The sequence below is a fragment of the Aulonocara sp. 'chitande type north' Nkhata Bay genome, linkage group LG15 (assembly GCF_057382095.1).
Source record: "Aulonocara sp. 'chitande type north' Nkhata Bay isolate Kocher_YH1m ecotype deep benthic linkage group LG15, A_spYH_male_GT1.1, whole genome shotgun sequence".
Lineage (NCBI taxonomy): Eukaryota > Metazoa > Chordata > Actinopteri > Cichliformes > Cichlidae > Aulonocara > Aulonocara sp. 'chitande type north' Nkhata Bay.
The window spans coordinates 35,322,420-35,337,801 of NC_141358.1; the positions used below are offsets into that span (position 1 = coordinate 35,322,420).

The 15,382-nt window shown below is 41.0% G+C and overlaps 1 protein-coding gene across 1 annotated transcript in view; it reads left to right on the forward strand.

Annotated features, from left to right (window-relative positions):
* Positions 1 to 8,466: 8,466 nt before the first annotated feature.
* The window catches only part of LOC147313519 (3',5'-cyclic-AMP phosphodiesterase 4C-like), a 94,135-nt gene continuing 87,219 nt past the window's right edge, over positions 8,467 to 15,382 (forward strand). The window contains exon 1 of the mRNA XM_086263128.1: positions 8,467 to 8,640. Coding sequence (XP_086119254.1) covers positions 8,626 to 8,640 — 15 coding nt within the window. The 5' untranslated portion in view covers positions 8,467 to 8,625. The remainder of the gene's footprint in view (positions 8,641 to 15,382) is intronic.

The following is a 15,382-nucleotide window of genomic DNA, read 5'->3' on the forward strand; positions in this document are numbered from 1 at the left end:
TGTCATGCAGTTGTAAAGTGGAAGCAGCTATTCTGAGCATAAAACTCCCATTCATTTTCCTTTTTCCAGTAGGTAGGACTTCATGACTCACACAGAGGCACCTCTGCAGCGCTCTTGGTTGAATCATCGGTGCAATTAAAAAAATATATTGACTGTATAGGAATCTATACATTGGAGGTGGGGTTGGGGGGGGGGGGGGGGGGGGGGGGCATTTAACGATCTCTTCCAAGATGCATTTTCATTGCAAACTGCTGCCTTTTAAACCTTGAGATGTGCCCTAACGACACGCACACGCTCACTTTATTGTGTTGTGCTATCTCTGGATGATGGCTTCCCCTCTATAGAAATTTTAACTGGATCTCCACACTTTCCTCATCTATCATATTTGTGGTTATGATGGTGTAAAAAATACCCTCAGATACAGCAGGTGGATGCAGGGATGACGAAGGGGTGGATTTAGCGGGCGCACACGTCACAGGGAAAATTTGCAGCTCAAATTGAGAAGTCGTGTTTGGTCTATTGTTTGAGGGTAATGAGGTGTGCTACATGGACTACGCAGCTCAGTTTGATCGGGCCATCTTATTTCTGGTAATAGTGGCTATGTTTTATTCAGTAACAAGGTGGCTTCGGTCATATCAGCACCCTAAAACTGATGCGGTTAAATGGGATTCAACCTTTCTTAGTGTGATGTGTGAAAAAGGCCCATAAACAAGTTCTGGTGTACATCAAAACGAAGATCACATCCCCAGAACTAGTCCACATGCCCAGACCCCTACTGCCTTGCTCATGTTGCTAATGACCCCAGTGCCTGCCCCTGTGGGTGGTGTCTTTCTGGGAGAGAGGCCTGGCTCCAGGCATGGTCAACCAGCTCCATTTCATTCCGGCTTTCTAAGTTGAGCTTTTTCCGGCATCTGGATGGGATGATTCCTGGTTGCCTGTTTTTGGAGGTGTTCCTGGCACTCTGAGAAGAGACCCTGGGGTAGAACCAGAATGCTTTGTAGTGGTTATATTTCTCATCTGGCCTCCCTCGGGGGGAAGTGGAAGGTGTGGTGGGGAGAGAGATCTCTGGATTTCCCTGCAGCATGACTGTGGATAAGTAGAAAATAATGGATGTATCAGAACAGATAGGGATAGGTCTGAGTTTCACTCACATCAGTGTAGTTGTGCTTTCTCATAAACCGCTAAACTGAATACACCTACATTTTGTGTTTTTGTTAACAGTCATACCTGCTGCTTTATTACTTGTAGCTTTACACACAACACACTTCACAGAATTACTCCTGTCTAACAAACAGAAAAGCCAGCATCACTGAAACTTTAGACATCATGCACTTTCACCTTTTTAATTGAGTTTAAAGTGAAACTATCATACTATTGTCTGTGCAAAACCCACAAACTCTGATAGTACATGTGTGTCTTAGAAGAGTTTCCTGTTCAGATTAATGATTAATATGCTGAGCACAGTTAGTTTTTCTCATTCTGTACATTCCCATCACTTTCATCTATCAGAGTGTGCACGTAAGCACGGCTGCCTTTGTAATGCTGCTCAGTCTAATAACTAATTCCACGTCTCTGGCTCAGAAACCTCAGATGTGTATGCATGTTTTATAGGATTGCTAAAGGTGCATACACATCTGAGGAAAGAAAGGACAGCGCCTTGTGGACAGGAGAGCTGTTCACTGAAGCAAAGGTCCAGGTTGGGCTAAAAAGGAACACGCTGGTGGAGCATTTTGTCTGACATTGCTGGAAATGGGAAGTTGGCATGTGTCTTGAATAGCTGCAATGGGAGATGATGGAAAAATTAAAGGCACCCCATGACACAATATTGTCACAGTACTTTAGTCCCAATTTTTTTTACTTTTTGCAGTATGCAGAGTATTGCAGTATTGCAATAACACTATCTATCTATCTATCTATCTATCTATCTATCTATCTATCTATCTATCTATCTATCTATCTATCTATCTATCTATGTCATGGTCCTGAGTCTGAGGACTCAGTGTTTTGTGTTTCCTTATGCTTTTGTTCATTCCGAGTGTGTATTCTGTTGTTATTTTGCCATTTGTTAGGTTTCTGTTCTTTGCCTGCCTGCTCCCACTTCTCTGTGTTCCCTCTGTCTGTCCATGGTGTTATTGTGTCTGCTCATGAGTCTGCCTGTCAAGTTCAGTGTCCTGTCTGGTTCTCTGTCTGTTAATTTCCTGTTTTATTCTGAAGGTTCATGTCTGATGTGAGTGTGTTCAGTTTACATTTCCCCTGTCCCGTCAGCTCTGATTTCTCCCAGCTGTGTTGCCCTCCTGTCTCTTATCCCCTGATTACTGGTGTGTGTATTTAAGCCCTGTGTGTTCTCCTGCCTGTTGCCGGTTTGTCTGTATTACTCCATGTAAGTCCGTGCTTTTCTGCATTCAGCTGTGTCTCTCTGCGTTTTTGTATCCTCCGTCAGTCTGCGTCTCTCTGCCTTTCACCCCGTGTCCTGTGGATTTCTAGTTGCTCTTTAGTTTTCCCAGTTTAGGTTTCCGTTAGTTTGTCTCATTATTCGTTTTCTGTTCCTGCCACTGACACCTTGTAAATAAACTCCACTAATCTTTTCATACACTGCTTGCTCTTCGGTCCTTTTTCCAACTCCACACGGCTCGCCTCGGCAGCCGTGACTAACTAACTAACTAACTAACTATCCATCCATCCATCCATCCATCCATTGTCTCTGTTGGTTTGATCCAATAAGATAAAGTTATCTCAATTTAGTCATTTTCCTTTTGTTCTTGCAAAATTGTTGTTGAGCTTGTCAAGAGTACCAACACTGTCACTAAAACCTGCCATAAATGTTGATATAAGATAGAGTTTATAGCTGCAGGGAGGGTGCTGTCCTATTTTTACGAGCGTGACTGAGCCATTAGCTTGGCAGCTCTGTCAAGCTAAGTGTGTCCAGTGTTGGATGGATGGTTTTTCAATTGAGTCAGTTTAATGTAAGTCTGCTCCGCTAACATTATGCATGAGATGAGTACTATTCCCAGAGTACTTTCATTTATTTACAGTTTTTCTCAGTCGCTTTGGTGCGTTTCTTAGAACACCATTAACATTTGCACAGCAGTTAGTGCATTTCCCAAAACAATTAGTGCAAACTGCAAAACCTAGTGGATAGCCTGCAAAAGCACGTCACATGCACAGAATTGATTATCCATACCTCAAAAGCAAGTATCCATGTCAACGAAACTGTCAGTGCCATCAAAATGAAAAGTCTTGACACCATCTTTATGTCAAATGGCATTGTCATGTTTCCACTATGACAGTTTATAATTTCAGTGTTTCCCATTGCAAAAACAATTGGTGACACCTGAAAATGCTGACGACAGCACTATGGCCTACCTGTACAGCCATCTGAAATGTGCAGTAAAGTCACTGTAGATGTTATGGGAGTCATGGGAGTAACTGAGACACTGAATACGTACGTTTCACATTTCCATTGTGTAGAAGTGTTTGTAATCCTACAGAATTGTGCAAAAGAAAAATATGCTACAGTCACTTGTGCACTGTAGAATACATGTAAACATAAAATCACCAATTTGGTAGAGCCTCCTCATGAGTGACAGCTGTAATTCACCTGAGATCAGTTGTTCAATTTTGGAGACATTTCCAGGAAAAATGATACAGAAAGGTATAGGATTTGCTTGACAGATGGCCAATATTTGGCATGTGATAACTAATTCAACAATTTTGTGTGTGATGACTTAAGCAATGGATGTATGACTATTAGTTTTATTGGGAACGACTATTCAGCATCCATAGGTATGATTACTTTTGACTGACATGACATAAGCAAATGGAAATGTCAGAAAGCAGCAGGGAAATGTATGGAAGCAACTGATTCATGTCCAAAATCATTTGCAGTTTGTTCAGAGAGAGGAGAAATTGCTACTATGATGTGCCCAAATGACTGAGTGTTGTGGAGGTTGAACTAATAGTTATGAGAATTTCAATTCTGATCTGAGAAACGCACCAAAGCGACTGAGAAAAACTGTAATAAAGTAACAACATTTGGCGTCCCTGCATCAATACAATATTTTCAATTCAATTCAATTTATTTTATTTATACAGCTCCAAATCGCAGCAACAGTCGCCTCAAGGTGCTTTATATTGTAAGGTAGACCCTACAATAATACATAGAGTGAAAAACCCAACAATCATATGACCCCCTATGAGCAAGCACTTTGGCGACAGTGGGGAGAAAAAACTCCCTTTAATGGGAAGAAACTTCCAGCAGAACCAGGCTCACCACACACAATATTTGAAAAGTATGTTGTCTCGACTTTTTTTTCCTCCACCCCTGGTAAAAGTAGACCATCTTGGATATAGAAATCTAAAAGTAACATAAAAATAATCAGAATCATTTTTATTGGCAAGTTTGTACACAAATCAGGAATTTCTGTGGTACAGAAATAGAATATAGAATATACTAAATTTTCAGTGCATATGTAATCTATACATCTCTATGTAAATATTAATATAAATGCACACAATAGGAGTATGTACTAACTACTTCAGATATTAGAATGCAAAAGAAATTGTTGGGTGGGGTGCAAAATGTGACAAGACTCTAAGGTGCAAAGAGCTCGTACTGAAGTTTAGTAAATGTGTGAAGTAAGTGTGTTGCTTAACGGAGCAGTTGTTGGGTTCTGGGTTTGAGCCATAGTGTCTTCACAGTCTCCCTTTGTTCATGTGAGCTTTCTCCAGCAACCTGTAGCAGTCCAATGACGTGCATGCTAGGTTCCCTTGTGATGTGAGTATGTGGGTGTGAATCAGCCCCAGTGTTCCTATCAGCCAGTGTAAGCTCTATTCCCACTGTGACCCCAGTTAAACACGCTGTTAAGAAAATGTTGCACTGTGTTCATCTGAAATGCTGCAGGAATAGTCACCTAAAATGAGCCGCAAGAAGATTGAGCTCAATCTCAGTCGCCTCTCACCTACACACACCTGGCCAGTTACAGTGTGAAGTGAGTACCAATGTTAGATTGTCAGTTTGGGGGAAAATCATAGAAATAATCTGAAACAATCTGAAAAGCAGCTCAGACTGACTTCCCAAATGTGGGCATGCAAGAGGCTGGAAAAGTACAAGAAAACAAAAATTGCAATGCATGCTTAAAGTTTGGCAAGGCTAAAATTTGCAAATACATAGTCTTTAAGCCAGAATTGTAGTGCACATGTGCACTGATCAGTTTTATAATTCTATGAAATCAGCACAGGAAGGTTTTCAGTTATGTGGCAAACTGAAACGGAAATGTACAAACTTGAAACAGAGAAAACTCTGGTGTCAGTGAAACAAAGAGCACAGAAGAAACAATAGTTGTGGCTCCAGTTTAATCATAAATTAGTCACATTTACCTGCAGAGATAAACCAGAATTTACTGTCATACTCAGCAAAGGCAATGAGTCAATTTTTACTTTATAACACTTAAAATAAAAAATGACAATGTTCAGGGCAAATAGGGTAGCAACACACATTTACTTAGTTCAACTCAAAAGAGTAATATATATATGTGTGTGTGTGTGTGTGTGTGTGTGTGTGTGTGTGTGTGTGTGTGTGTGTGTGTGTGTGTGTGTGTGTGTGTGTGTGTGTGTGTGTGTGTGTGTGTGTGTGGTGCAATACTACAATATATAGATAAACATGTGAAGCTCTTTGATGAAAGCCAGTCCATGTTCGTGAAACACAGTGTTTAAATTATATGTAGACCTGCACTTTCTGGATCTTACAGTCAGCAGAAAATAGGACAAAAGTTAGACTGATGGGCAGAGTTAGCAACACAGAGGAAGGAAATATTCAAAATCTTTGGTATTGATTGGTTCTGACATCAGGGGGAAAAAGTGTTGTTATTAGATCCTGGGTGTCCGCGTGTGCCAGCCCCACTTTTTAGGAAGCTAGGTGCTACTAAACATTGGTACTGACAGTTTCTACACATATTGTCTGGACAAACATGAAGCCGAGCGGTAGATTGAATTTTCTATTATGGCCCGGAGGGAAGTTTAATAATCCATGATATTCTTTCTCTCAAACCGACTAACAGCAGGAATTACAACAACTCAAACTGATGCTTGAAGCACAGTTTTCCTGTCCAGCTCTCTACATCTTGTCCCCCTGAGCTACTGCAGCTTGTAACTGACAGGCGTAATGGCAAAGCCGAGCGGCAAAGAGTAATAATCCGATGAAGTCTAATCCAGTCAAATGCTGCTCGAGGACGAGATGGCTTGTGCAGCGTGCGACTTTGAAAAGGCAGCAGGATCCTCTGCTGAGGTGATGATTTTACCAATTTTACACATTACGAGGAACACTTATCCGTCTTATGGGCTCAGGAAGAGATAATTTTACAGTGATGGAGGAGCAGAGTTTAATCAGGAGATTTCTGATTTCATCTTTAACGCCCAGACTGCACTACAAACTGGAGGTTTGAAAGAGGCTCCAGAGAGTGAATGCCATTTATGCGGTGCTAAGTTATGGGGAGTGTAAAGACTCGGGGCTTCGGAAACTTGACCTACACTCACTAGCCACTATACTGGGCCAATACTGACCACAACCTTCTTAGTAGTCAAAAACAGACCCCCTGCATAGATTCATCAAGGTGCCAAATACGTTCTTCAGGGAGTTGTGCTGCTGATTTGCCAGCTGCAAATCCATGATGTGAATCTCCTGTTCCACCGCATCCCAAAGGTGCTCTGTTGGAATGAGTTCTTGTGACTGTGGAGGCCATTTCAGTACAGTGAACTTATCATCACGTTCAATAAACCAGTTTCAGATAGTCTGAGCTTTGTGACACGGTGTGTTATCCAGCTGAAAGCAGCTATTAGACGATGGTTACACTGTCATAAAGAGATGGACAGCAACAATACCCATGTAGGCTGCCAAGTTTAAACAGTGCTCAAGAAGTCCAAAGTGTACCAAAAACTTTCCCTCTTTACAGATCCCTATCAACCTGAACATTTGACACAAGGAGGATGGATCCATGCTTATATTTTGTTTACGCCAAATGTCGATCCTGCAATCTGTACATCACACCAGAAATCGAGACTAATCAGAGGAGACAACATTTCCCAACCTTCAGTCAGCTGGTGTGGTCTTCTGCTGCTTTAGCATTCAGAGATGCTCGTTTCCATGCCTCGGTTGCAACAAGTGATTATTTAAGTTCCTGTTGCCTTCCTATTAGCTCAAAGCAGTCTGATGCTTGGTTCAAACTTCTGAGTTCTTAGCCTGTGATTGGTTGATTGGGTGTTTGCATGAACAAGCAGATGAGCCAGTGTACCTAATAAAGTGACTGGTGAGTGTGTACCACAGTAGAAAAGTAAAAGCCAAAGTATCTTAACTTTAGCCATTAACTAGAGTTTAGTTCAGTTTGAGGTGCTGGGAGTCACACACACACAAAAAAAAACACTGAATCCCAACACCAAATTAATGTTAGCTTTTTTTTAAATCATGTATTTATTTTCTATTACCTCTTTACTTTAAGGCCGCCTGAGTTAATGTAGCTGGTTGTGTATGTCCTCAGAAAATTAAAGCGCATGGCTGGAGGTGTTTTCACAAAGTAAATTCAGCAGCAGTTTTGGATCATTACAAGTTTTAAGCGAAGTTTAAAGTGCTCATCTGCCTGATATGCCATCTGACGTGATTGCAGCACTGTTTCCTCCTGTCCCTATCTCAACATCAACAATAAAACACAAGAGTAGGGCAATGGTGTCTGTTTATGTGGTTTCAAAGCTGATTAGGCCCATGTCACTTGCTAGATGTACTATTTAATCTTACAGGTAAAAAAACACATAAGCTCTTTGTCGTCTCCTGCACAGTGCATGAAAAAAGGAAAAGAATCAGTGGCTTAAAAAGTACAGGAGAGTCATTTAATTGAAAAACATCTGTAAATACACAGTGCGTTCTCTTAACTGCGTAACTGGCAGTAATAAAATAACATTTGTCGGCCTGAATTCCACCCATAAGTTTATGTGTTGAGTCTAAACATTTATTCCTGAATATGAGATATTGAGAAGCACTTTGAGTCAGTTAGAAACTTCACCCCAGCCCATTGCCAATTTTTTGATTTATCATAGTTTATATGAGGCGCTGAGGAATGTCCACATCTGCTAATTTGATTTGCCTTTGAAGGGGAGACGGCACATTTTGTCCCTGCTGTTGTTTGTGCAATATTTTCTGTTTATTGTGCTAGGTTTTATTATTCTCGCAGCATCCTTGGAACCCACATGGGCTGAACACTCTGCGAGAGAGAGAGTCAAGAATAATAATACAAAAAAACAGCACATCAAAGTAATAAAAGTGCTTTATCATGCTCTTTTCTGGCTCGATAGAAAGGCTCATTAGGCCTTTTGATGCCTCTGGCATGCTCACCGATCATCAGTATGTGGTAATGCCAGGTGGTCTTAATGAGTCGTGTGAAGTTCAATAATACTTTTTTTATGCTTTTATACTTTAAATCTCTTTTTTTATTAATGTGCTACTAGTTAGTTTAATGATCAACTTGGATTTATGTTGAATGTAATAACAAGTTTGATGAGTGTCACTTTAACACCTCTTCTCTATTGTTTCTTTCTTCCTTCCAGCTACTGTTTGGCTGTTGCAACGTTTAACCAGCATCAATGTCTCGGCTTGAGGTAAATAATTTGGCCGTTTTCTTTGTGCACACACACAAATGCAAACACACCCTTTCTACTTACCTTATCAAGTTTGTTGACTTTAGCGATAAGTGTATAATATCCAAACCTCATTGTGACTGTGCTGCATGTGTGACACATCACCTTCCTGTCAGATGATGACTGGTTTGGACTGCCCTGCAGACGTAAAAAGGTTTATCTGTGCTTCAGGGCTTTGTTCACAGTTAGTTAATAAAGACACTGAAGAGGGGGGCTACTAACAAACGCATGCACATTTAAAATCTCTTGAGCGTAGAGAGAAACACTTCAAAAAGGCTTTTGATAACATCTTAATGTAAAAAGTGTGAGCTTGCTTCAAAAGCTCTTAAACTGGATTGAAGCCACACAGGAAGGTTTAAAAGTTACACCAGTGAAAATTAAACTCCACAGAGAGGTTGCGTTAATACTGTGAGATTATTGAAAGCCGACTTTCACACTCACTAAATCTTCACAGCAGTTGAAACTGAAACATTTCATATTTCCACCTACTCATCTACCTAACATCCGGATGATCTGTTGGGTTTGGATTTTATTGCACAGCAATTTTACACCTCAAGAATAAGAACATGAGTAAAAAGGTTGAAAACTGGTATTTTGTATGTTTTTTGAAGCTTTAGTTGCACCTTTGTCTAAATGACACCTGCAGCAATAGAAGCTAGTTCACAAAGCTGGAAACATGACAGCTAAGCAGTAAATCCTGTTGCAGTCAGTGTATTGTAATGTAATTTGTCCAAGGACGTGTCCACGTGTCCACAAAAACAGGCACAGAGATGCCTGCACGGACCCTCGTGCTCACTGTCTGACAATGAAGTTTACTTAGTAACTCAGACCTGAGGTTAGAAAATGTTTGTTTTTTTGTTTTTAGGGGGTTTTGGTAAAGTTGGACGCTTTCAAATGAACAGAACACTTAACGTGTCGGCTCAGACAGGTAAAGTTGACTTCAGGTCATCCCAGCAGTATGCACCATGTGCTTTCTGCAGTTGTCCTCTGCAGGCTCGCAGGAAAGCCACAGCACCTTTTACTTGAAGCTTTACAAGCAGTGTTAAGGTGTTTGCTATGTGTTCATGTATACACACACACACACCCAGCAGGGCAGCACTATGCCCTGTGCTTTCCTGCCATCAGTATCAGTATCCTGTCCAAGAATACTTTGGTACACTTTGAACTTGGAATTGAACCAACACCCCTTCAATTAAGCAACTGAGCACAGACTCCTGTGCTCTGTCCTGGACTGCACACAGGTACACTTAGACACCAAAATCAGAGCTTAGTTGTGATCTGTTACGGAAAGCACTGCAGGTTGTTGCAGAGCTGCACATGGAATAAAACTACTCTCAGCAACAAAAACAACAAGTCTTTTTCCAACAGGTAGAGGTGGACATCTGTTACTGGCCTCCTTTTTCCTCCCAACTATCACTAAATCCTTACGAAAGAGTAAAGAGTAAAATTGTAAGATTTTGACCTCATTATGCAAAGAGCTTTCAGCTAACAGATGGTATCTTACTGTAAAACAAACTGCAGCATCTCCCTGTGTAAGTGTTATTTAACCCTGCGTGCAGCTTGCTGTAATATTTCTAACACTAAGCTTAGAAAAGTAAAATTGCTCTATGTTTGAATCCTGTTTACAGTTGACTGAATTACAGACGAACAAGCTACAAAACACTAATCTCAGAAATGTAACCACCTTACAGCCTCTGGCTGTAGCCGCTGGCTTTCATGTAAGTTAACTTTTGAAGTGACGTCTGGAAAATTTCAGCTTTCATGAAAACATGCTGTTTTTCTATCTGCCTGCAGAGTTAATCATGACATACACGCACCTCCAGAGGCAAAGAGGGGTCTGAGGGGGAGATATCTGATTGGCTCTATTTCTGGAGCGATGCTAATCGCGCTCTTTGCACCTCCAGGTGGCATTAAGCGTACAGGTGAACATTGCCAGTGCAATGATGCACAGATCACACAGGTTTGCTGAGCTCCCCTCCCCTCACCGTTATGATGGTTGGATTCAGTATTCATTTTCCCATTTTGAGAAACAGCATTGGCTGTGATTGCTTTCATAAGTTCAAGAAGGATCAGTGTGTCTTGTTATCTCTGATTACATCATTGTGCTATTAACAGGATGTGATGTGCATGTGCTGTGTTTCTTTATGTACCTGTGTTTCACATGTGAGAGCACAGTGCATAGATGCTTTGCTGTGTAGAGCAGATGGGAGCCCAGTGAATCGTGGGATACCTGTGGTGTTAAGCATCGGATGCTTGTTAGTCTGTGGTCAGAGCAGCAAGGTGTCTGGCCTGATACAATTAGCACTCTTAACACATGCTAATACACATTCTGAATATCAGGTCCTGCCTCGCTGTATGAAACCCCCCAATGTGAGATTATCTGACACTTCACAACCTTTTTTTTACTTTATTTGACCTGGGCATCTAAATTTGTTCAAATACTGTGGCAAATATACATCCTTCAGTAAGCCATAAACAAAGCCTGCCAGATCCTAAATAATGCACAGCGTCCTCCTGATGAAGAATGACACCCTTGTTTGTTATGAACACCAGGAGATGGATTATGAACAGCATTCCAGTGTTTATCTGGGGGAAAGTGATTGGTGGAAGGGGTCCAGAGCCAAATTACAAGGAGCTGTCATGTGACACGCACGCTTTTGATTGACTGTGGTTGATGCTGATTGCCTCATTTACGCAACAGGCTAATCAAGTCATTTGCCTAATCAAAAGCTAGACAGGCAGAGAGAAACAGAAGGGCCTAGATGTAGTTTCAGTTTATAAAACAAATTATAAGAGCATAAACCCAGAATAAAATAAAACTATCACAATGGAAATAAATTTATTAGCAAGACTTGCTCGAAAAGCCACAGCAGATTGCAGACAGTCTTTCTTTGGATCTTTCCACTTGGATCATTTTAACAACAGCACAGAGTGTAATACTGAGAAATTCAAGCTGTCCCAGCTCAGACTGAAAATGTTACTTCGATGTTCTGGGTAGATTCAAATTTATAACGTGTTGTGATATGTGTGAAACACCACTTCATGAGCAACCATATGCGTGAGATGATGTCAATCTAGCAGTATGCTTGCTGATGCAGTGGTTCCTCTTTTTTTTGAAGTGCAAATGACCAGAAAACTCTTTTTTTTTAATCTTTGCTGCATTGATCTAGAAGTCTGCCTCTCAGTGTGTCAGCTTACCATGACTGCAGCTGGGTGGTAGTTGCATTAAAGCACACTTGTTACTCCAACCAGCACTATGTGGGTCACATTGAGGTTCACAGATTTCAACTCATCACCTGCAGCTGTTTGTATAACCAGTCTGGTTTTAGCTATCAATTTTCATCATTGTTATTGGCAGGGAGACAAATTATCTTAAAGCGCTAAAAAAAAAAAATCCCCATTTCAAAAAGAAATTAGCTGGTGGTGAGTGTTGGATTGTAGTGTTATTTTATGCCATGTTATACCCCGAATTAAAGATTGTGAATTATTATGTAGTTTAGTTTGCATTTTCCTCCTGAATTAGAAGAAGCTGATAACTATTGCATTAGCTAAACTGATTTGCATTACATTAAACTGCTGACTTGTTGTGAATGAATGACATTGTTTTATGATGCATTATACTGCTGAGTTATAAGAAATACTGTTCCCAGAGAGTTATTGTCTTATTTGTCTGATTAGAAGAGAACAGAATATGCTGGAGTTTTCTGCCCCATCTCAGCAGGAGCAGATAAACAGGGAGCCAAGGTCGTAGCTTAGACGCCGTGTGAGAGAAAGCATGCGAATGTTTAGGCTTTTTATGATAAGGTGGAGGCACCAGACGCTATAAAAGTTTGAGCAATGCTCCACCATTTTGAGATTAGAGGCTATTATTATTGTGGTTTTTTCTCTTGTTTCCATCCCCAATTTTGAACTCGTAACATGAGTCATTTCCCTTCTTGGCCTTACTGTACAGTGGAAGTCTTCAGTGGCTCTTTGAAGGCAATTATTGTGAAGAAGAAGTGGAAAATCTTGAGTTTTCTATAACAGCCCACAGTGACCAAACTTATTCTAGTACATACTGTATTATAGTAATAGTAGAGTATTGTTTGACCACTGTTGGATTCAGTTAAACTGAGAAAAGCAATGCAATTTTTGCAGGTAAAAATATTCATATACCGTTTATATGCTAAAAAGGAGGTTATTTTAGCCTGTTGCTAGGCGGTTGCTAGGCATGAATCATAAATTTTTTTATGGATAAGATGTTATAGGATGCCGTTGTAGGTGTATTAAGGCTAAATGAAACGTAATTTTTGCCTGTTGCTAGGCGGTTGCCAAGCAACGTGATGACATGATAATATCTGATATAGATGAGAACCTTCAGGGTCCTAATATATACCTGTGTGCCAAGTTTGGTTGCTGAGTTCCTGAAGGGCTTGGAGGACTTCATGGACAAAGGTGCAAACACACAGATATATAATATTGTTGTATTTTATATGATGCCTAATATTATTATTTTCCAAGCGTTTAGTCATAAATTGAAGTGTAGACAAGTAAAAGGTTAGGTGATTTAACCTCTTAGCACCTTGAATATCTGTAAAATTTCAACTAATTGAAAAGTTAAAAAGATATTTCAGTGTGGATTAGTGGAGGGAAGGCTGGTTTCAGATTCATATTGGGAGTTTTGCATTGTGGCAGGCTTGGTATTGATCAATCACAGATTTGTAAATCATAAACTATTAAACCAGTAAACGAATACTACTATATGAACTAGCTGATCTCCCTGAAAGATGAATAAGCTTGAGCTACAAACAAATCTGTATGTAACTCAAACTGCAGTTTTAGGCCCAATAATTTTTTCTACACTGGAAGCTTTAATGCACGACTGTTGATTTATCAGTTCTACTGTTCACTACAAATCCATCTGTACTTAACACTGAGCTGTGTTAAAGCCCTACTTGAGCACAGATGCAGTTGTGCTTTGGGTTTTGATTCTCGCTGTGTCCTCCCGAGAACAGACAAGCACTTCCAGAGAACGGGTGAGTCATAAGTGTTCATTCGTACCCTTGATTAAAGGGAAAGCGTGCCGCCATTGGGAATCAGCTCATTGGTTCTTTAGCAGCAGAGGCCTGCTGAGAACCCACCATCCCATCTTATCATGCACGAGGCCTACCGCCACCAACTCATTTTCACTTCCTGTGTGTGGTGTGGCAGGAGATCGGCCAGGTGATAACAGAGCCAGATGCTTCCTCCCCGGTTCCGATTGGCTGCGGGACATGTGTGTCATGTCAAAAAATGTGTTTAGGAAAATCAGAAAAGAACTGCTGTCAGGGAAAATTTCATCTTTAGAAGAAAAATATTAGATTTGTGTAAAACTGGCAAATGGTTGTGTGCAGGGACCAGAGAGAAATTTTGTTTTTGTTGATCAAAAGTCTCCATTTAGTCAACCAGGTTAATACGAGCAGTTAAATAAGTATTGCATACAGGTGTAGATGTTCCAAATATCTGTGGTGTGCTCAGAGGCCCTTAGATAACCGTGTTACAGTCCACCTTTTTTGAACATGTCAACACGAAACCACAGTAGACTTTATATTACACAGCTGGGCACAGTCTGAACAACACTGAGTGTGCGAATGCTATCAGAAATGTGGGACTTGTTTCTGATGCCTGTGCGAAACAGATTTCCTATAGCTGCTCGAAGAAAGTTAGGAAACAACAGAGTAACTGACATGGAGGTATTTCTTTGGTACCCAATCCAATCGTCCGCCCGCTACCACACATCCCGCGTCAGTAGAGGAAGGGAGGCAGTTCTTGAAGTTTGCCTTTTTGACCACTGAACTGTGGTTTTAAAAGAGCCAGCAGCTCTTTTAAACAGCAAATGACAAACTGATTTTAATTCCAGGTCTGCACTCGCCAGGCCAGCAGGCACAAAGAGACAAACCAGACTTTAGATGCAGCACCAGGTCCACAGTCAGGAACATTTAAGCTGCCAAGATCTGAACAACATGTCAGATGGTTGGGCAGCTTCAGAATCCCCCACATCTTTACAATCTCTGTATTCTGCCAAAATCAGCTGTTTAACATTCACGCCCGCTGTCTATTGCAATCTCATAAATGTGTGCAGGTGAAAAAGGAGCCATGGATTTGAACTCCTGGTAAATGACATTTCCAACAGGGTCAGCTAATGCCATGCGGGGTACATTTTGAGTACGAGATGCATCGGTTTCATATCAGTCTGATACAAAGGTTGAAGCTATTTGTTTGTATTGCGAAGCAGTCTGCGACGATAGGTGCATGCTGTAGCCCAAGGTGGGCAGCAGGCCTGACAGTCATGTCATGTTTGATGCTTGACAGCACCGATCAGGGAAAGGAGACTTGCTGGATGGCAGATCAATATCCATCAGCTCCCACCGAACTCCACTCGTGAACTCAGTCGAAGCCCAAATTACAGCAGCAGAGGCTCAGAGCGACCGAAATGGACATGGATTTTTGGAGAATGTATATTTCCCAGGGTGCCTCATTCTCATTTGACCTTTTAATGGGGAGACTTGGTTATGTACTGTTTAAAGAAGACTCACAATCATATGTAGTTGTTTGTCAGGCAGAGTAAGCTGCTGTCTGCCCACTCGCCTGTTGACTAATCACTTTCCACTCATTGGATATTAAATGGTGAAAAAAAGTCAAATTAATGCTCGGTCTGAAACCTGGAAAGAGTTCGTGCTGTGCC